Source organism: Pristis pectinata, chromosome 9 (assembly GCF_009764475.1).
Source record: "Pristis pectinata isolate sPriPec2 chromosome 9, sPriPec2.1.pri, whole genome shotgun sequence".
NCBI classification, from domain to species: Eukaryota; Metazoa; Chordata; class Chondrichthyes; order Rhinopristiformes; family Pristidae; genus Pristis; species Pristis pectinata.
This window is the reverse complement of record NC_067413.1, coordinates 28,283,046-28,306,170: the sequence shown is the minus strand read 5'-3', so window position 1 is coordinate 28,306,170 and position 23,125 is coordinate 28,283,046. Positions and strand designations below refer to the sequence as shown.

The window sequence follows — 23,125 nt, the reverse complement described above, 5'->3', positions numbered from 1 at the left end:
CAGAAATGTCTCTGGGTCCCTGTTAATGTTCAATACTGGAGAGTTTCTTTGATATATTCATAGCCATTTCTCTCAGCTCAGTGCTGTCTCTGTGTTGTCAGGCTGCTTGTCTGATTGCTAGATGGCCTGCAATTTCTTTCACATAAGCATGCAGAAGAATAAAACCATAAGTTTTAATCACTCTAATCTCCACATCCAAACCACAGGTGATGCTACATACACTGCATTGAAGTGACAGCTTGGATATGAGGCTTGTACGTGCAAAATTCCCGCTGGTATAAGACTGATCCTGCGTGAAACTAATGAATGGTGAGACTCAAGAAGTTGCAGATGGACTGATGAAGGGTCTCGACCCGAAATGTCGACTGTCCATTTCTCTCCATAGATGCTGCCTGACCTGCTGAGTTCCTCCAGTATTTTGTGTGTTGCTAATGAATGGTAAGTTGTTTCAACTCCTGCCATTTCATAGAACTAAAGTTGTTGTGGATGCAAACATTCTCATGGTAATTCCTGACAAGTAGTACTTCAAGTTTCCTGGTGTCCTAATCAAAACTTATATCACATGCAACACCACTAGAGTAGATCATTTGGTCATGCATTTGCTACTGATGATATTTTATGCTTTTTGTCCTTGTTTCCTTAAATTCAATTGTGCATGTTATCTTTTAAAAAGCAATTTATGGATAGTCCCTTGACACTGCAACATTGAATCTCTGTGTCTAACATAAGCTTTGAAGTGAATAAACCCTGAGAGACACAGGCAGTGAAAAGGTAAAACAGTATTAAATATTTTCTTTTAATAGAATGATTGCAAAGATCTTATCCTTATAGTTAAATGTAGCTATGCTTGTAGTTTGGATGTGTAAGACTTTATTTTTGCCATTTGCTGTCCTTCTGCACCCTCTCCCACTGCCTGGTTGTCTCCCATCCTTTGCTGTGTTATAATTCTAAGCATAGCAGATACCTCAGTCAAAAGTTACCTCTACATGTAGATAATGGTAACGGATTGTTGTACCAGATCTTGCCTTCATCCAATATACAGATGGTGTCTTGTCTTGCAAGAATAATAATCTTAATGAATCCACATACAGGAGAAGTCTTTGGGATGTGTAAAACTTTAATTTGTTGGGAGGGGAAGGAATATTTTTGTAGATCTCACAGAGGAAGTCAGGGCAGCCTACCTTAGCTTGGCAAATTGACTTCTCCTTTGATTCGTACACCACGTCACTATTTATTAGATCCAGTAAACTTTATCGGTAGCCTTATCAACAGGTCCAGATGCCTTTAACCTTGCTAACCTTTAACCATTTTCCTCCTTAAAACTCCTAAAGTTATGGTGGATCATTGCTGTTCAGTATTGATGTATTTACATTGTGATGGGAAAAGAATGTTCTGCAGCTTCCGAAAGTTAAACATTAATCTTCAGGACACCATTGTGAACAAACTAGGAGGAACAAGATGATGAGGCAGTAGAGTAGTGGGAGGAAGACTGTTTGATGATAGTCAGGTAACGAGAAAACCTTTCAACCTCACCTGGATTAAGTGCTGTGTAGGTGGATGTGTCAGGCAACCAATGGTAGAAGCAGGACAGATTGCTTTTGTAACAAATCTGTGTCATTAACCTAAAGGAAATGCACTAGCTGACAAAATCATTGATCAATGTTTGCGCTTTTACCTCTAGGGTTCAAAAGAAACCATGGCTTCTGTAGCATCAGTTCAGCAACTTTTCACCCCAGCATTCACTGTTGATATCAAGAAAGTTAAAAGTAATGCCAGGAAAATGTCTGAGCGATGTCAGACTCTCGGAGTTCAACTCAGGCCACATATGAAAACTCACAAAACTCTGTAAGTACTGGGGTGATGAAATAGCAAATGTGAAAAATCTGAAAATTCAGAGAGCTGGTGGGGACATAATTCAGGGTCCTAGGGGTGGTGGAGAGAACATTGTATGGCGGAATCTGTTTTGGAACTGTGTGTGCTTAAATTATTAACATTTTCATTCTGCAGTATTCTGCAAGAGCTGAAAAATTAGCACAGTTAGGATCTTAGAACATTTTAAATACATGCAAAGATGATGGAGGTTATTAATCAAGGTGTCTCCAACTCTGTGACATTACAACATCAACCTCAATTCTTTTTTGGAGAGACTGTTTCGGTGGAAACAAGGGTCTGAGGCACAAGGCATTAGGAGTGGAGTGAGGCATGAGGTAATGGAGGGGGATTCTGAGATAAGAGGCAATGGATGGAGCTCTGAGTCATGTGGCAAGGGGGAGGGGAGAGTCCAAGGCCAATCAGGGAGGGGTGCAGAGAATCACAAATTCAAGGCATTAGGAGTGGAGTTTAAAGCATAAGGAATTGCCGAGGACACAAGGGAAGGTCAGAGAGGTGGGAGTTGGGGCAGGCAGGGGTTGTAAGCAGACTGTGGATCTTCAGAAATGCATTGCAGATGATTAGCCATCTCTGAAAACTTTGGTGCAAATAGTACCTTGATTGGGACAGTACAGCTCCTGATATAGAGGCTATATTATTGAGGTGTTTAGTCATCTCTGCCAAGGCATTTGAGGAGTGGAAGGATTTTCTGGATAGTTTACTCCAAAACCTAATCACACCAAGGTCCAGGACCGCCTTGGTGTGACTGAGAATCAGCAGATTAAGGGCTACTTGTTGGTGGGGGGAAAGGAAGAAGAAACACAGAAACTAACACAATTGTTCTCAGACTGAGAACGAGAATGATTGAACAAGGAGGAATAACTTGCAAGAATAATAGAATGTCTACAGTGTCGGCAGCTTTTAAAATAAAGATACTGATAAAGTAGATGATCACTGTGATCTCAGATCTGCATTCCCAGTTTCATGTGGTAATCCTTCACCTCCTTGCTTATCAAGCATCTATTTACCTCTGCTTGGGAAATGTTGAGTATGTACACCATGACTCTGGGGGCATGGGCCTTTCAGTCAGAGTTCATTCCAAAGTCCCAGGAAACCTGATAACTTGCATATGTTGGAGACACAAGAGACTGCAGTTGCTGGAACCTGGAGCAACACACAAACTGCTGGAGGAACTCAGCGGGTCAGGCAGCATCTATAGAGGGAAATGGACAGATGACGTTTCAACCCTTCAAGTGGACTGGAACGAAAGAAAGACTGGATAGCCAGTATAAAAAGGTGGAGGAAAGGGGTGGAACAAGAGCTGGCAGGTGATAGGTGAATCCAGGTGAAGGGGATGATTGGCAGATGAGGGAGGGGAGAAAGTGGGAATGATGTCAGAAGCTTGGAGGTGATAGGTGGAAGTGATAAAGGACTGAAGATGATGGAATCTGATTGGAGAGGACGGTGGAGTTTGGACTAAATGGTGAGAGGTGGGGATGGGAACCAGTGGGAGGAGTGTGTGGGTGATGGGCAGATGGGGGAGGGGAATGAGATAGGCTGATGGGGGCCAGTTGGATCAGGAGGAGAGAAAAAAGAGAAAAGGAGAAAAGGGACAGAGAGGGAGTGCTTACTGGAAGTTTGAGAATTCAGTGTTCATGCTGCCAGGTTGGAGAGTGCCCAGGTGGAACTTGAGGTGATGTTCCTCTAATTTGTGTTTAGCCTCAACCCAGCAGTGGAGGAGGCCGCGGGCAGGCATGTTGGTGTGTGAATGGGAAGTGGAATTAAAATAGCTGGCCACTGGGAGATCCTGGCTAGTATGGCGGAGGGAGCAAAGGTGCTCAGTGAAGCTGTCACTGAAGCTCGGTGAAGGTGTTCGGCAAAGGCTCGGTGAACTTTCATAAATTACTTGACACTTCCAGAGGTGAGGGGAGATTGAAATCAAGGCCAAATTTGATTGAGTGTGTCATCAAGAAGCCCTGGTAAAATTGACGTCAATGGACATCAAGGGAAGGAAAAACAATGGTTGGACTCATACCTCATGCAAAGGAAGATGGTTGTTGTTGTTGGAGGTCAATTATCCAGAAACAGGACATGATTGCAGGCATTACTCACATTCACTTGCTTCATCAATGACCTTCCTTCTTTCATAAACTGGGGATATTTGCTGATAATCCCACAAGATTTAATTCCATTTGTAACTCCTCAGCATATGAAGTCATCCATGCTTGCATGCAATAAATCCTAGGCAACATTCAGGCAGGGGCTGATAAGTAGCAAGTCACATTAGCACTACAAAAATACCAGGCAATGAACATTGTCAAAAGAGAGAGAGAGAGACTAATAACCTATACTTGATATTCAGTGGCATTATTATCACTGAGCCCCTGACCATCAGTATCCTGGAAGGCACCATTGACCAGAAACTCATCTGAACCAGCTGAGTAAATACATAGCTGCAAGAACAAATCAGAGGCTGAGTATCCTGCAAGTGGCTCACACCCTGATACTCAAAATCTTTCATTCATCTACAAGGCAGGTGAGTAGTCTGATGAGATGCTTTTCACTTCCCTGGATCAGTGCAGCTCCCAACGATTCTCAGAAAGCTGACACCAAGCAGGACAAAGCAACCCGCTTGATTGACATCCCCTCAACCACCCTAAACCTTTATTCCCTCCACTAATTGTGTATTGTGGTTGAAGTTGTACCATCTACAAAATGCAATGCATTTACCTACCCAGGATCCTCCATCAGCACCTATCAAACACATGACTCTATAACCAAAGGACCTCCATGTTCCTCTCCAAGTTGCATAGCATCCTGATTTGGAAGTGGAGATGGGCAATAAATTTCATAAAGCCCAAATCCTGAAAAATGAATAAATAAAAAAATGTGGTGCTACAAGATCAATATGATCTTATTAAATGGTGAGGAGGCAAAAGGTGCCTGATCATATACTCATGCTTTTTTTTGTTGTATTCGTAGCTTCACCATAAGTGGCTTTGCCTTCTGCTGACAATGGTCTAAGCTCTGAAATTCACTCCTTGCAATCTATTCCTTTTGACCAGGCTTTTGGGTATCTTACGTGCCAGGTATGCTGGAAATGCCTGTGAACGTAAGTCCCATACCCACCTTTCAACAGTAAATGAAAATCAGAAAAAACTGGAAATCTGAAATAAAAATTGAAAATGTTGGAAACACTCAGCAGATCAGGCAGCCTCTGTGGAAGGAGAAACAGTTGACATTTCCAGGTCAAACACCTCTTGTCAGAACTATGAAAGGCAGAAAACAAGTTATTTTGAAATTGCAAAAGAGGTGGACAAAGAGAATATCTCAGAGGCCAGGGTTACCATGGTGATACGTTGCTGATGAAGCCAACTGGTTGATACGTTGATGAGAGTATTTAGAGAGAGAGAACACAAACAAAAGCTGTGACATGTGGTGCTGAAGGAAGTGTCCAGTGGGTCAGGCTGTGTTCGTGGAGAGAGAAAACCTGACTCAATATTACATTCCAACCATTGACTTCATGTACTTGTAAAGCATTAGGTTCAAACCGCCTCAGGATTATGGCCCAACTTCTGCTCATTGACTCCGATCTGCAGAGCAGTGTTCAATATGGCTTGGAGCTGAGATGGCCCAGGCTTCACGATGACTTTGCCATGTGGACTTCCATCCCACTCAGATGGAAGTGCCTGCACCAAGTGAAAAATGAGCTAAAGTAAGTAATTGGAGTTATTGTTAAATTTGTGCCAGATGTTATGAAGGTAATTCTTGACAAATCTAGGTGGATGTTTTGAGTTCATTAACATGATGGATGGAACAATATCTGCAAATTTTGACTAAATGGGGTTGCAGAAGGCATCTGACAATGTTTCACACAAAATGTTATTAGCAATATTACAGCTTGCAGAATTGTAGGTAACCTATTTGATATGTGGGAGAATGGCAAGGTACTCTGATTAGTATCAAACATCCACACAAAGCTTGTGGCTTCTATTTTTCTAATTTCAGGGAGTGTGCAGATATAATGACTGGAGGCTCTCGACGCTGCATCGCAGTCTCTACGTTGGCTGAAGCTCATTTCTACGCTGACAATGGCTTTGATGATATCTTGTATGCCTATCCGCTTCCTGTTGACAAGGTGGGAGCCTGTGCAGAGCTAGCAGAAGGTCTGGAGATGTTCCACGTGCTGGTTGACAATGAGGTGGCAGTGATGGAGCTCAAGAAGAGACGTCTGCGAGATGAGAAGTCATGGCTGGTGTGGTTAAAGTTGGACTGCAACAATGGAAGAGGTGAAGTGGTTTGGTGTGGTGTATGGACTGGGAAAGAAAGAAAAATGGAAAGGAAAGGAAAGGAAAGAAGGAGGGTCTGTTCATCATCAAACCATTCAATGCAGGAAACATAGCAAGGATCCACCATGTGGTAATGACTGTAAAATCTGATGATGGTTGAAGGATTAAATGTTGGCTAGGGTGCAGTGGAGAAGATATAGGAAAATCCAGGGTACTAAGAGTAATGTGGCTATGTTGTGAAGGTTAGGGTATTGTGATACTCAGCCTTGGCTCAGTGGTGGCGCCTTAATCTTGATGTCAGAAAATAATTTATTAAAGCCCTGTCCTTGGGATCCTCCAAAATGGACTTCTTTTAATTCTAATTGTGTTCTTTCTTGTATAATTTTGTATAATTTTTGTTGCTAATTTTATGTTTTTCTTCTGAATGCTGTGTATCTGATGCTATATGCCTGTGATGCTGCTGCAGGTAAGTTTTTCATTGCACCTGTGCATACATGTATTTGTGCCTATGACAATAAACTTGACTTCCTGACTTACTGACTTATATTTGTAATTCAGCCTTATACTTCAGAGTCATTCCAGGGCAAATTGCCATAAGTCAATAGAGACATTAAAGTAAGATCCTATCATCCCTCTTGGGTGGATATAAAATTCCATTACCATGCAATATCACTTCTTTTCACATTTTATCTCTTCTGCCTTCCACCTTACCTCATACCTGGACTTTTGTTCTCAACTCACCTTTCCCTTTCTACCTACCCTAAAACATATTTATTTCTGAACTTTCGTAGTTCTGATGAAAGTACATCAATCTGAAACATTAATGATTCTCTCTCCATAGATGCTGTGTAACCTGCTGAGAACTTCCACAGTTTTCTGTTGTTGCTTTAGATTTCTAGTTTCTGCAATATTTTGCTTTTGTAAGATCCCATGGCATGACCAAAAGAAGAGGGAGGAAGGTGTAATCAACAATTTTCCCTCAACCAACATTTCTACAACAAATTATCCCACAGACATCATGTTGTTTGTGGGACATAACACTGGCTGTTATTTCCCCACATTGCCACAATGTTTACACTTCAAAAGGTAATCTATTGAGTTATGAAAAACTGAGATTTTCTGTATATACATGCAAGTTTTTTATTTTGCTAAAGTATTGTGCTTTGATGGGAGAGTTAGGTTACTAGATGAATTCATTTTGATGGGAACACTAAGGTTTAATTTCTTTGCCACTTCTTTCTTCCCCATTATAAATAGTTCTGTCTCTATTGGGCAGGGCTTTTGTTTGAAATCCTATGGAAGCTCTTCCAGTCTGTGTTCCTGTTTCCTGCCTGTTTGCTGTCATTCTATCTTTACATTCTTTATCGGTTCTGTGGTCCTCCTTTGCTAAGTTTTAAAATGCTTCCAGTCCTCAGGCTTACTGCTGTCTCTGGCCTCTGTAGTCTATCAGGTGAATCTTGTTCACTAAGGAGTTCCACAATTATGATCCAGTGCTGATGAAGGAATGGATGATAGGTTTCTAAGACCGGATCGTGTGCATGTCTTACAATCAGTGGCATTCTGCTGCATCTGCTTTCCTTGTTCCTTTGTAGAAGCTGCAGATTTGGGAGATTCTGACAAGGAAAGCTTAAGAAATTGCTACAATATATCATGTAGATGGAACAAACTGCAGCCAGATTGAGCTGATGTTGAGGGGAATGAGTTTTGGGTGCTGGATACAGTGTCATTCGAGTGTGTTGCTCTATGCTGAATGGTGCTGAGGTTCTTGAGAGTTGTTGGAGCAGTGCCTTTTCAACCAGTTAGCAGGTATTCTATCACCTTTATGACTTGTGCTTTGTAGATGGTAGAAAAGCTTTAGGGAGTTGGAAGAATAATCACTAGATATCCATCTCCTGATCTGCTCTTATCACCACAGTATTTTTGGGGTTGTCCAATTATTTTTCTGATTGCAGTGATCTAGGATGTTGATGTAATTGAATACCAAGTGGAGCTGAATAACTGTTTCTAGCTGGAAACTGTCATTGTTGTGCACTTGTGTGGCACTTCTTGCTATTTCACAGCCAGGCCTGAATGTTGTCCAAGCCTTCCTTCATGCAGAAATTAATTGTGACTGCATGCTTCAGATTCAGCCCATTACTTTTAATTAGGTTAACACAGCAGTCAGTTTATCTGTAGTAAAATTCCACAGACAGCAGTAAGACAGCTGATTAAGTTTATTTGTTTCTGGTAATGTAGGTTGAGGGAGAAATATTGGTCAGAGAACAGCTTTTTCAATTATTCTATTAAACTCACTTTGTTCATCTGAGGGCATTATATATGTGGTATAAACATCTCTGCAGAAGTAACTCTGTGGATTTGTGAACTAGATATACCCAAGGACTTTTTCAACCTGTCTAGAAGCTGCAGGGTTCTCAGTTGTTATTTTATACAATTGTCTCTTGGCATTGATAAGGTTTCTGCTCCAGAGGAAGGAGACTCATGAATAAAATACAAATTGGCACCCTCCAATGCAGTTAGGATTCCAGTACGTTATTAAATGTTTCTGCGTGGAGATTGGAGCCCGGTGAGTTTGCAGAGAGTGCAGGATGTAAAAGTATAGCAAGGTCAGTAAAGCAGCAGTCGAGGGTGATCTTTCATTTCATTGTGGACTGTCATTCTGTTGGAATAAAAACAGAAAATGCTGGAACTACTCAGCTGCATCAATGGGAAGAAAAACAGAGTTAATGTTTCAGGTTGAAGACCCTTTGACAGAACTGGACACTTCCTGAAAATAACATTTGCTGTTTTTATTTCAGATTTCCAGCATCTGGAGTTTTTTTGATTTTCGTTGTCATTCTATTGAATTTTGCTTGTAACTTGGACAATTTTTCAATTAAAAAAGACTGAGAACAGGAGCTACTTTAGCTGCACGTTCTATTGGAGTATAGAAGAAGATGAGGAAGGTCAAAGGATGGCTAATCTGTGGGGTGTCTCAATCCCTGACACCCCAGGGCTCAAATCAGCATATTGATGGAATATGCTAATATGATTCTGGAAACGTTGGAAATGGAAAGGTTGAGCAAGCTTGGGCTTTTCCCTTTAAAGCGACACAGGAGGAGAGGCGACTTGATAGAGGTGTATAAGATTATGAGGGGCATAGATAGAGTGGACAGCCAGCACCTTTTCCCCAGGGTGGCAATGGCCAATACCAAGTTTGTTACACAGAGACTGGTGGGTGCCTGGAACTCACTGCCAGGGGTGGTGGTGGTGGAGGCTGAAAGAATAGGGAAATTTAAAAGACTCTTAGATAGGCACATGGATGTAAGAAATATGGAGGGCAATGGGTTGTGTAGAAGGGAAGGGTTAGATTGATCATGGAGCAGGTGTTTATATAGGTCGCACAACATCATGGGCCAAAGGGCCTGTACTGTGCTGTACTGTTCTACGTTCTATGTTCTATGATTCACTGTAGCTTCAGCGACACTTAAAAATGTCAGACCCATCCAGGACAAGGTAGAACACTTGAATGGTCTCTATCTTCCACCCTAATCATTCACTCACTTAAGCACTGATGCATTGTGGCTGTGGTGCATGCATGTTTGCCTGACTAAAAATGAAAGAGGCAAGCTCCCAGTTGTTGCATCTCCTGTTTCTGTCTGGCTAATTACCATGTACAGGAGGAGGTGACAGCTGTGATTGATGATTTGACCAGAGATTCATGGAGGGAACAATTCCTCTGTAATACTGAGAGGGTAGTGAAGGGACAGCAAAGCCAGAACATGGCCTGACCAGTGGAACTGACTGAGTGCAGGTAGGGCCTCATCACTGGGATGTTGGCCTGAGAAAGGGCAGTGTTGTTGGTTCATTTATCCTGCCAGTAAATCTGGAGGATTTTGTGGAGAAGACAATACCAACTCAAAATAGAGTCCCTGACCAGCCGCCAGTTATGGCAGGGCTTGCATGCCATAACAGGCTACAAGACGAAGTCGGGCTGCATAGCTAACAACAGTGCATCCCCTCCTGATTAATTTAACGCATTCTGTGCGCGTTTTGAACAAAAGGGAAGTGGATTGTCACCATCCACCCTGACAGCCACCAACCTGTGATCACAGTGGAGGACGTAAGATTAGTCTTCCGGAGATTGAACACGAGGAAAGCACCTGGCCCAGATGGTGTCCTGGGCCGCGTGCTCATATCTTGTGCTGATCAGCTGGCAGAAGTATTTGCGGACATATTCAACCTCTCCCTGCTTCAATCTCAGGTTCCCTCCTGTTTTAAGAAGACCACTATCATCCCAGTACCAAAGAAAAGCAAGGTAACATGCCTCAATGACTACCGACCAGTGGCTCTGACATCCACCATCATGAAGTGCTTTGAGAGGTTGGCCATGGCATGCATCAACTCCAGCCTACCAGACAATCTGGACCCATTGCAATTCGCCTATCGGCGAAACAGGTCTACAGCGGATGCCATCTCCCTGGCCCTACACTCAGCTCTGGAGCACCTGGACAGTAAAGACACATACGTTAGACTATAGTTTATTGACTACAGCTCTGCCTTCAATACGATAATCCCAAGCAAGCTTGTCACCAAACTTCGAGACCTAGAACTCAACACCTCCCTCTGTAACTGGATTCTTGACTTTCTAACAAACAGACCGCAATCAGTGAGGATAGGCAGCAATACCTCCGGCATGATTATTCTCAACACTGGTGCCCCGCAAGGCTGTGTCCTCAGCCCTCTACTCCCTATACACTCACAACTGTGTGGCCAGATTCTGCTCTAACTCCATCTACAAGTTTGCAGATGATACCACCGTTGTAGGCCGTATCTCAAACAGTGATGAGTCGGAGTACAGGAAGGAGACAGAGAGCTTAGTGGAATGGTGTCATGACAACAACCTTTCCCTCAATGTCAACAAAGCAAAAGAGCTGGTCATTGACTTCAGGAAAGGGGGCGGTGTACATGCACCTGTCTACATCAATGGTGCTGAGGTCGAGAGGGTTCACAGCTTCAAGTTCCTGGGAGTGAACATCACCAACAGCCTGTCCTGGTCAAATCACGTAGATGCCACGGCCAAGAAAGCTCACCAGCACCTCTACTTCCTCAGGAGGCTAAAGAAATTTGGTTTGTCGCCATTGACTCACCAACTTTTACCGATGCACCATAGAAAGCATCCTATCTGGATGTATCACGGCTTGGTACGGCAACTGCTCTGCCCAAGACCGCAAGAAGCTGCAGAGAGTTGTGGACACAGCCCAGTGCATCACGGACCCCAGCCTCTCCTTGGACTCTGTCTTTACCTCTCGCTATATTGGTGTAGCAGCCAGCATAATCAAAGACCCCACCCACCCGGGACATTCTCTCTTCTCTCCACTTCCATCGGGTAGAAGATGCAGGAGCCTGAGGGCACGTACCACCAGACTTAAGGACGGCTTCTACCCCACTGTGATAAGACTATTGAACGGTTCCCTTATACATTGAGATGGACTATGACCTCACGATCTACCTTGTTGTGACCTTGCACCTTATTGCACTGCACTTTCTCTGTAGCTGTGACACTTTACTCTGTACTGTTATTGTTTTTACCTGTACTACATCAATGCACTCTGTACTAACTCAATGTAACTGCACTGTGTAATGAATTGACCTGTACGATTGGTTTGTAAGACAAGGTTTTCACTGTACCTCGGTACAAGTGACAATAATAAACCAATACCAATACCAATAGATATCTGGTGGTATCTATCCTGTGCATTGAGGTGCCTGCAGTAGGTAGTCCAAGTTTCAGAAAAGTATAGGAGGACGGGAGTTACTGCTGCCTGTAGACCTCAAACCTGATATCATTGAGAGGTGGCTCCTGAGCTGTGGGAAATGGTCCATACTTTTCAGGGTCCTATTGTGGATCTTTATTGACAGAAGCTAGTGTTGTGCCATGGGGCTGGATTGGTAAAGAATTGCTGTTTTGCAAATGTTCAGAGAAAGGCACCTTCTTTTCGCATGCTTCAATGAGTGACCTAGAGATGACTTGCAGCTTGGTCTTTGAATACGTATTTGTGGAAACATTGTCTGCATACTGCAGCTTGTGGTTGGGGGTGACCTTAGTTCTGGAGTGGAGGCCACATATGTTGAACAGCTTCCCATTAATCGTGAAGATTAGTTCTACTCCAGTGGGAAGCTTGTTGAAGGTGAAGTGTAGGATTGCAGTGAGAAAGATTCAAAAAAGTGTCAGGGCAATGATACAGTATTCTGCACTGAGATTGTCTGTATTGTGGATCTATTGGTTAAGATCACTGCTTGTATACCATAATGCCACAAATGTAAGATGGTGACAAATTCCTGCGGGTGGCCAAGTTTGAGAAGGAGGTTTCGTAACCCATCCCAATTGATGGAGTCAAAGGCTTTGACTCCAGTGTCCCTGAGGACTACACCTGTGGGAAGTGTGCACAGGTACAGCTCCTGACTTGGACATACTTAGGATCATCCGGAATGATGACATTATCATAGACAGGAGCTTTAATGAGATGGTCAACCTAAGGTGCAGGCTGCAGATAGTTGGGTGACCACCAGGAGAGGTAAGGGGCAGATACAGACCGTGCAGGGTCCCCCTGTGGCCATTCCCCTCAGCAACAAGTATATCCTTTTGGATACTGCTGAGGGGACGATCTTTCTGGGCACAGCAGCAGTAGCTATGTTGGTGGCACTGAGACCAACTTTGAGGCTCAGCGGGTCAGGGAGAAGTCAGGTAGTGTTAGGAGACTCGATAGTTAGGGGGACAGACAGGAAATTCTGTGGCCACAAAAGAGACGCCAGGATGGGGTGTTACCTCCTGGGTGCCAGGGTCAGGGACAGCTCGGAGCTACTGCAGAACATTCTCAAGTAGGAGGGTGAGAAGTCAGAGGTCTGGTGTATGTTGGTACTAACAACATAGGTAGAAAGAGGGGATGAGGTCTTTCATGGTGAATATAGGGAGTTAGGAAAGAAACTAAAAAGCAGGACCTCAAGGTTAGTAACCTCTGAATTACTCCCAGTGCCATGTGCTGGCGAGGGCAAAAATAGAAAGATATCGCAGATGAATGTGTGGGTGAGGAGCTGGTGCAGGGGACAGGGATTCAAGTTCTTGGATCATTGGGATCTCTTCTGGGGTAGGGGTGACCTGTACAAGAGAGACGGATTGCACCTGAACTGAAAGGGGACCAATAACCTGGCTGGAAGATTTGCTAGTGCTACTTGGGAGGGTTTAAACTAGAGTGGCAGGGGGTGGGACCCTGAGCAGTAGAGTGGCTGATAAGAAATCAGTGGATAATACTGGAGCAAATGAGAGCAAATTTAGTCATCAGGGTAGACAGGGGCACAGTAAAGGGAGAGGAAAGACCATTGGTTTAAACTGCATTTATTTCAATGCAAGAGGCTTGACAGGACGTGGATTGGCTCTGGGGACAGGGATATGCTAGCCATAACAGAACATGGCTGAGGGAAGGGCAGGACTGGCAGCTCAATGTTCCAGGATACAGATACTACAGGTGTGATGGAGGTGTAGGTAAGAGAGGAGGGGGAGTTGCCTTCTTGATGAAAGAGGACATAACAATGGTCCTTAGAGAGGATATTCCAGTGAGGCCATATGGGTAGAACTTTGAAACAAGAAGGGGATGGTCACTCTGATGGGAATGTGTTATAGGCCCCCCAGTAGTCAGCGGGAATTGGAGGACCAGATCTGTAGAGATTGCAGCTAGTTGTAAACATAGTAGGTTAGTATTAGTGGGAGATTTTAGCTTCCCTAATATTGACTAGGCCAACCATAGTGTAAAAGGCTTGGACGGAGTGGAATTTGTGAAATGTATCCAAGAGAACTTCCTTGATCAATATATAGAGGGACCTACTAGAGAGGGTGCAACACTGGACTGTCTCCTGGGGAATGAGGTAGAACAAGTGGCGGAAGTGTCTGTCGGTGAGTACTTTGGGTCCAGTAACCATAATTCTATTAGTTTTAAAATAGTTATGGAGAAGGATATGACTGGTTCACAGGTTAGGGTCCTGAACTGCGACAGAGCAAATTTTGGAGCCATTAGGCCGGATCTTGCAGAGGTTGATTGGGTGAGATTGTTTGGAGAGAAAGGAGCGTCTGCCAAGTGGGAGGCCTTTAAAAGTGGGATGTCAAGAGTACAGGGCCTGTATGTTCCTGTTAGGGTGAAGGGCAAGGCTGGCAGGTTTTGGGAACCCTGTCTGATGAAAGATATTGAAGCTCTGGTTAAGAAAAAGAGGGAGACATACACTGCACATAAGCAATTGGGAGCTAGTGAATCTCTTGATGACTACAAGAAGTGTAGGAGTGCACTTAAGAGAGGAGTTAGGAGGGCAAAAAGAGGATATGAGAGGGATCTGGCACTCCCAAGGTGAAGCAAAATCCCAAGAGATTCTATCGGCACATTAAGAGTAAAAGGGTGGCTAGGGAGAGAATAGGTCGCCTTAAAGATCAGCATGGCTGTCTGTGTGTGAAACCAAAGGAAATGTGAGAGATTTTTAATGAATATTTCAAATTAAATTTTTTTAAAATTAAATTTTATTTACAGCGTGGTAACAGGCCCTCCCGGCCCAACGAGTCCACGCTGCCCATTTTTTAAAACCCAAATTAACCTACCCGTACGTCTTTGGAATGTGGGAGGAAACCAGAGCACCCGGAGGAAACCCACACAGACACGGGAGAACATACAAACTCTTTACAGACAGCGACAGGAATCTCTTCAGTTTTTACTGTGGAGAAAAAAATTGAAACTAAGGAAACCGGGGAAATGAGTGGTGTTGTCTTGGACCACATACGAATTAGCAGGGAGGAGGTACTGGAGGGTTTAACGTGCATTAAGGTGGATAAATCCCCAGGGCCTGACCTGGTGCATTCTCAGACCTTGTGGGAAGCTAGAGAGGAAATTGTGGAGGCCTTTGCAGAGATTTTTGTTTCATCTCTGGCCACAGGTGAGGTTCCGGAGGACCAGAGAGTAGCTAATGTGGTACCATTATTTAAAAAGGGTTGCAAAAACAAGCCAGGAAACCACAGGCCGGTGAGTCTGACATCGGAGGTGGGTAAATTGCTGGAGGGGATTCTGAGGGACAGGATCTACTGACATTTGGAGAGACGGGGTCTGATTTTGGACAGTCAGCACGGCTTTCTGCATGGAAAGTTGCGTCTGACAAACCTTTTGGGGTTCTTCAAGGAGGTAACCAAGCTGTAGATGAGGGTAGGGCAATGAATATTGTCTATATGAACTTTAGCAAGGACTTTGACAAGGTCCCTCATGGCAGGCTAGTCTGGAAGGTTAGATCGCATGGGATCCAGGGGGAGATAGCTGATTGGATTTATAATTAGCTCGGTGGTAGGAAGCAGAGGGTGATTGTCAAGGGTTGTTTCTCGGACTGGAGGCCTATGTCTAGTGATGTGCCACAGGGGTCGGCGCTGGGACCTTCGTTGTTTGTAATTTATATAAACGACTTGGATGTGAATGTACAAGGCATGGTTAGTTAGTTTGCAGATGATACTAAAATAGGTGGTGTTGCAGTCAGTGTAGGTGGTTATGAAAAATTAAAGGGGGATCTGTGGGTTGAGGATTGGCAAATGGCTTTCAATCCAGATAAATGTAAGGTATTGCATTTTGGGAGATCAAACCAGGGTAGGACTTGTACAGTGAATGGTATGGTCCTGGGGAGTGTTATGGAACAGAGGGACCTAGGAGTGCAAGTGTATAGTTCGATGAAAGTGGTGTCACAGGTAGATAGGGTGGTGAAGAAGGCATTTGGCACGCTGGCCTTCATCTGTCAGGGCATTGAATATAAGAGTTGGGAAGTTACGTTGCAGTTATATAAGATGTTGGTGAGGCTGCACTTGGAGTATTGTGTACAGTTTTGGTCGCCCTGTTATAGGAAAGATGTTATTAAACTAGAAGGTGTGCAGAAAAGATTTAGCAGGATGTTGCTCTGACTTGGGGGCCTGAGTTACAAGGAGAGGTTGCGTAGACTAGGACTTTATTCCCTGGAATGTAGGAGATTGAGGGGTGACCTGAGAGAGGTATATAAGATCATGAGGGGCATAGACAGGGTGAAAGCACATAATCTTTTTCCCAGAGAAGGGGTGCTAAAAACAAGAGGACATAGGTTTAAGATCAGAGGTGAGAGATTTAAAAGGGACATCAGTGACAGCTTCTTCACACAAAGGGTGGTGCGTATTTGGAATGAGCTGCCAGAAATAGTGGTTGAGGCGGGCACATTGGCAACATTTAAAAGCCGTCTAGAGAAGTACATCGATAGGAGAGGTTTAGAGGGATATGGGCCAAACATGGACAGATGGGACTAGCTTGCTGGGCAACACTGTCAGCATGGATGAGTTGGGCTGAAGGGCCTGTTTCCATGCTGTATGACTGTATGACTCCAGTGAGATTGAAATAGGCCATGTATGGTGGTTGCTGCTGTTCCCTGCATTTCTCTTGGAGTTGTGCCTTGTAGAGAAACATCAGCCAGAAATCCACAACTTCATTACTCACATCTGCAAAGGGGAAGATATGCCAGGAGACCTTAAAAATGCTGTAACTGTGACCATCTAGAAAAAGCAGACAAATCTACAGAGGGGTCTCCTTGCTCTCTGCTATGGGGAAAATCTTCTCCAGTGTCCTCCTCACCCACCTCCTCCCTGTGGCCAAAGAACTTCCAACCGATTCACAGTGTGAATTCTGTCCATCTAAAGGCACAAGTGGGCATGATCTTCATTGTGGGGCACCTCCAAGAGAAATAACGTCACCAGATCATTACCATGGTACAGCCAGGAGGTGGCACTGTGGGCTGTGGATTGCATATCATCCAGCATTAACTAACAATGGGGACTTCCACATACGTCTGAGTACAAATCCAGGTTTCCACCTCATAGGTTCATAGAAAGTTTTGCAATACAGGAGGCTATTTGTACCATTGTGTTTGTGCTATCCCATGAGCAGCTACCCGACCTAATCCCATTTTCCAGATCTTGACCTATAACTCTGTAGCTCTTCAAGGATACATCCTGACATGTTTCAAATGTGGTGAGGATTTCCGCATTTGCCTCCCTCTTACACAGTGAGTTCCAGGTCCCCACCACCCTCTGGGTGAAATATTTTTTCTTCATCTCCCCTTCAATCCTTTTACCAATTACTTTAAATTTATGGCCCGTAGTTCTTCAACCCTCTACTGAGGGAAATAGGGTCCTTCCTATTTAACCTATCTTTACCCCTCATTATTTAAGACATCACAATTAAATCTCGCCACAGCCTCATCTTTTTCTAAGAAAATACCCCCATTCTATTCAATTTTCCTTCATAACTAAAATGTTCCTGTCCTGGCCATAATCTCATAAATCTCTTCTGCACCCCCTCCAGTGTAGAAGATAGCCACAGATCAGGTAGAACAGTATGTCCCTCTAGAATGGTTCAGGCTTCTACAGCACCCAGCTTTTAAGTAATGCCAAACCTATTATTTTTGTTGATATCTGTATTTATAAAAACATCAGTAGTACACTTACTAATTCACATTATAATAGCCTACTCCTGCTACTATTCCTTATGGTTAGTGTAACGCGATTACAGCGCCAGTGACCCGGGTTCAATTCCCGCTGCTGTATGTAAGGAGTTTGTACGTTCTCCCCATGTCTGCATGGATTTCCTCTGGGTGCACCAGTTTCCTCCCACATTCCTAAGACGTATGGTTTAGGAAGTTGTGGGCATGCTGTGTTGGCGCTGGAAGCGTGGCGACACTTGCGGGCTGACCACAGAATACTCTACGCAAAAAGATGTATTTCACTGTGTGTTTCGATGTACATGTGACTAATAAAGATAACTTATACTTATGCTCTTTATGCATTTCTTCCTGCCCAGCCGGAGTGCAACCTGAGGACTCAATGGCGTTGTTATTGGCGAAATCTATAGCAGACAGCGAGGGGATGGAGCTGGCGGGTGTGTATGCACACTGTGGGAATTCTTATGAAGCGACCGGAGTTAAGGAGATCCAGGCTGTGGCACAGGAAACTACAACTGCCACATTGAAGTTTGTGGAGAAGTATGAGTATTTCTTTTATAGAATAATTTAATTTCCCTTTTATTTTGAGGATTTTGGAGGAAGAAAAGCAGTGGGGAATGTATCCATTAATCCAAGAGGTCATCAGTAGCTAACTGGCAGCACTTTTCCCTCCAAGTCAAAAGATTGTGAGTTTAACCTTCACTGCAGAAACTTAAGCACAATATTTAGGCTGATATGCCAGTGGTGTACTGAGGGAATGCTGCATTGTTGGATGAGGTGGCAGGCTCCTCCCTGAACTAACTTGATCCTTTGACACTAGTTAGAAGAAAATGGGAGTATTAACCTGGGGTGCTGGCGAATATCAATCTATCAATAAACCACAACAAATAATGGATTAATTCCCCATCACCAACTTGCTGCATGCAAAATAAATGCTATGTTTGCAATATTTCATCAGTGACTAAATTTCAGAAGTACATCAATGGCTGGAAAGTGTTTTGGGGCATCCTGAAGCTTGAAAGAAATTATATCAGTGTCACACACTAAGCATCAGGCTCAGAGCCAGTTAAAGGCCTCGGGCCATAATCTCAGTCTTGGTGTTCTGACAGAAGGTTTTATCTACCATTGTGGCAACAGCCCTCTCCAAATCTCCAAGGTCATTAAGTTTGAGCAGGACAAACCATAAAATCAGGAATATGTAAAATTAGGACAGATTTTCAAGGATCAGACATCCTAGGCGCTTGGTCATAGATCTCCCTTCAGTTGTTCAGACAGTCCTGCATTGACAGCTTTTTATACCCCTTTTCTACTGTACGCATTAGGTCCATCACATCACACTGGCAGGTTTTTAACACCTCATTTAAATGACCATTCTTTAGTGTGGAAATCTAGACAATGGATGCCAGGAGGGCTATTTGACACCATAAATAGTCACAACTTGAATTCCTGTTCTGCTTTTGCTCAATGTCCACAAGCACAAACTTTTGAACTTTGCCATTGGGGTGAGAGTTAGAACTGAAGGTACGGGGAAATAAAGAGCTAAAGATTTTTCTTCAGTGGAAACTTTTTAGGTGCAGCCTAGTTAACATCTTCCTTAACTGACCCAGCCTGAAGGATAGAACTCCAGCTTTGTGCCGTGGAGACACTTGAGACATTTTAAGAAAAGCTTCTGGTAATAACACATCCTTTGAACTCAACCCCATCAAACATCAGGGAAGTGGGGGAGTCGAAAGGTTATTAAGGAATGATGAAGGCCAGTAAAAGAGGCCTGTAGCAACCCTGCTAGATAATGGCTGCTTCCATAACATGAATTGTTAAGTGTTTAACAACTTCTCGTGACACTTCCCTTTTGCCCCTTCTTCCACCCCTGCCCTCAGGGCTCTCATGTGCAAGCTTTTTATAATTGCATGCAGATACTACAACCTTTAATTATTCTCTGCTTCTGATGTTGAACAAGAATCGGGTTACTATAGACTTCATGCAGGAGGCACCATCATGACCCACCACTGCTATTATCTGTCATTGTTTGATTTTTTATTAATTCTGTATTGGCAGCAGAGGATTAGGAGAAATCAGTAAAGATGTTTCTTTTAAGGAGACAGACCAGGAAGACTTATGGTTCCATTTTAGATCATTGTGAGTCATAAGCTCATGAAATAATTTAAGTTGCGAGAGGACATATATTCTTTAATTCAATAAATTCTATCCAGTCTCATTGTATTATGCAGCCGTCCCTTAGATGGGTTCTTGCTTCCAGTACATTTGGACAATCCAATCCTATTTCCATTACTCTGTGTAAAAAAGAATTTCCTGCTGTCAATCCCAAAAATACCTTTTATGAATATACAACTGTTTCTTCTTGTTCTGTTCTCATCGTTGCAAGTTATTTTCTGGATATACCTTTTCCATTTCCTTAATTTTCCTGTATTCCTCATTTTAAAATTAGGTCCCTGACATTTTCTTTCCAGGGCATTAATCCAGAGCAGCAGATAAAATATACATGGATTCCAAATATTGCCTCAAAACCTTCTAAAACCTGCTAATATGTGAAATATACAACATTTAGGACACTTCGTTACCTTAAAGATACAAAAGCTTGTGCTCCAAGACATCGTTGACTTATTCATCAAAGCATACAAGAGGATAAGTTTTACGCTCAATATCCACAAGATCAAGATCCAAACCAGCCTTCCAATGCTGCACCATAACTGCCCTTCATCAATAAAGATTCATGAGAACCTGGAAAACATGGACCATTCCCCATATTTCGGAAGCCTCCTCTTAGGCAGAGTTGATGATGAAATTCATTGCTGCCTTCAATGTACCAGTAGAGCTGTCAGTCGATTGAAGGAAAGTATATTTGAAGATCAATACCTCCAATGTGGTACAAAACTTGTGGTCTAACAGGCAACAGTAATCCCTGCCCTCCTATAAACTTTTGAAACCTGGATTACCAACTGCAGGCTGTACCAATGCTGCCACTGCAAAATCCATCAAGTTTACTTGATGGATAAGAGAATCAGCATGATCTGCCAGAACAACATTGCCAACACTGAGACCCTCATTACACTCTGCCGGCTACATTGGGCTGGCTGTGCTATTCGCATGCCCAGCAAGAGACTCCCGAAATGGACACTCTGTTCCAAGCTCTTTTATTGGAGGAGATAATCATGTGGACAAAGAAAAATATTCAAGGATGTGCTCAAAGCTTCCTTAAAGAAGTGCAACATCCTTATAGCTGTTCCAGTGATTGCTTCTCTTCCCATCTTGCAATGCCTCCTTGGGAATTTTCTGTGGATTTGTTTGTAGCCCTTACTCCTACTCATCTACAACTACAGTGGCACAGCACTTGCTGTTGCTACCTCACAGCTCTAGGAAGCTGGGACTGATCCTGACCTTGTGTGCTGTCTGTGTTCTACCCTTGATTTTGTGTGTTTCTGAAGAGTGCTCTTGTTTCCTCTCACATGACAAAGATAGATTAATTGTCTGCTGCATATTACTGTATATTACCCCTTAGTGTAGGTAAGTGGCAAAGGGGAGTTGATCGGCATGTGAGAAAGAATGAGCTGCAGGACTGCAGAGAAATAAGAAGATGGACTGATGGGATTTCTCTGCTGGGTGCAGCATGAACCTGATTGGCCAAGTGGCCTCCTTCTGTGTAAGTAAGAACTCATTGTCAGACATGCAGCACTTTCCACATATGCTGCCAACATCTTCTCTAACATGTGGCTTAAACTCATCACTACCTTTGTGTTTTCAGACTATCCAACATCCATACAAAACTTCATCTGGTTAAGTGTGGATATGACCAAAGTCTTTGTCAAAAACTCTATAACCTCACCAATTCCATTCTCCTTCCTGGCTCTTCTATTATCAGGTTGAACTAGACAGCCTGAACCTCAATATTCTCCTTGACTGCAAGGTAAGCTCCAATACCCTATTCTTCATTATAAAAGCTGCTTGCTTCCATCTGCTGCTCTTGCCACCGGAACATGGATCTCCTCACACCTAAAATGAAAAAAAATTCCTGTATTTGCATTTAACTTACTAACCTTCTTCCCTCTACGTCAGTAATAGTTTCCTCCGAAGCACCCCTTGCGTCCCACCGCACCAGTGCTTAGCTTATTAGATTGAGGTAATCTTTGCATTCTCCTTCACCCCGATTCGTTGCTCTACTTTTGCAGTCAAGCCTGGTTTAATGAGGACTGTAGAAGCCAATATGGATGTACCTGAAGTTGCCAACGTGATGAGGCTGCAACACAGGACCATGTGCATATTAAGCAGTATAAACTGAATGCATTAGACAGAGCTAAGAGCCCCAACTAATGGATCAGATCAAAGCTATGCTGTCCTACCATATCTATTCCTGAATGGTGTGGACAGTTAAACAGCTGATGGGAGGAGAAGACGACTCCAAGAATATCTGCATCCTCAACAATGAGAGAGGATATTCTGTGGATATCCTGTGGTGAATGACTCATCTTCTTACACCCCAAGGCCTTTCTGCCATCCATTAAGTGCAAGTCAGAAGCATGATGGAATACTCTTGAATTGCCTGGATGAGTGAGGCTCGAGCAGCATTCAAGAAACTTGACACCATCAAGAACAAATTAATCCACATGATTGACATCCCATTCATTCATTCCTTCCCCCATTAGTGCACAGTGGCTGCGGTGTGTATCATCTACAAAATACATTGCAGGTCCTCACTTAAATTACAACAGCATCTACACAAATTCTACCACCAAAAAGTACAAGGGCAGCAGCCACATTGGAACACCACCACTTGCAGCTTCCCCTCCAAGCTGTATGCCATCCTGACCTGGAAATATATCACTGGTCCTCCTTCGTTGCTGGATCAAAATCCTGAGCCTCCCCATTAATGAAACTGTGGGAGTAGCTTCCCCTGAAGGATTGCAGCAGTTTAAGAAGGTGATTTGTCACTACCTTCTCAAGGGTAATTAGTGATGGGCAATAACCACGATGATCCCAAAAAAAGGAGTTTAAAAAAACTTACATTTCCTCTCTTAAAAGATTCCATAAATCTACTTCTTTGTTCTGAGGCATCCTGGGTTCTTTTCAAGAGATTTGTAAAAATACATAGTGTTGCATGGTTGCTAAATTAATGAACAATTGTTGGGTAAATTCATCTTGGGCAGCAGCATGAAACCTGCAGCAGTGAATTGGCAGACTTTTACACTGCCTGTTTTTGTACTTTTCCAATTGAAAGAGAAATCAGGTGGACTGTAAACTGAGCTGCCAAGTAGCTATTGCCTGTATTATCCTGCCATCCATCGTGTTACCCAGGCTCAATTTAATTGCAATTTGGCCCTGAGGGCTATGAGTGTTTACTAGGAATTTCAGAGAAAGACAAAAGTCCTTCAAGCATCCATCATTTTATCAATGATATCCTGTGAGAATGTGCCAACTATGTCACAATCCTGTGTGAGAAACCACAA

The 23,125-nt window shown here is 43.4% G+C and overlaps 1 protein-coding gene across 3 annotated transcripts in view; it reads left to right on the top strand.

Moving 5' to 3' along the window:
• Positions 1–693: 693 nt before the first annotated feature.
• Positions 694–23,125, top strand: part of zgc:162816 (uncharacterized protein LOC571260 homolog) — a 37,637-nt gene continuing 15,205 nt past the window's right edge. The window contains exons 1-4 of one of the 3 annotated variants that reach the window (XM_052023514.1): positions 694–771; positions 1,682–1,845; positions 5,878–6,158; positions 18,026–18,206. In XM_052023514.1, coding sequence (XP_051879474.1) covers positions 1,697–1,845; positions 5,878–6,158; positions 18,026–18,206 — 611 coding nt within the window. In that variant the 5' untranslated portion in view covers positions 694–771; positions 1,682–1,696. Of the gene's footprint in view, positions 772–1,465; positions 1,508–1,681; positions 1,846–4,312; positions 4,406–5,877; positions 6,159–18,025; positions 18,207–23,125 lie in introns of those variants that run through there. The other 2 variants (XM_052023515.1, XM_052023517.1) reach the window with 2 other exon arrangements.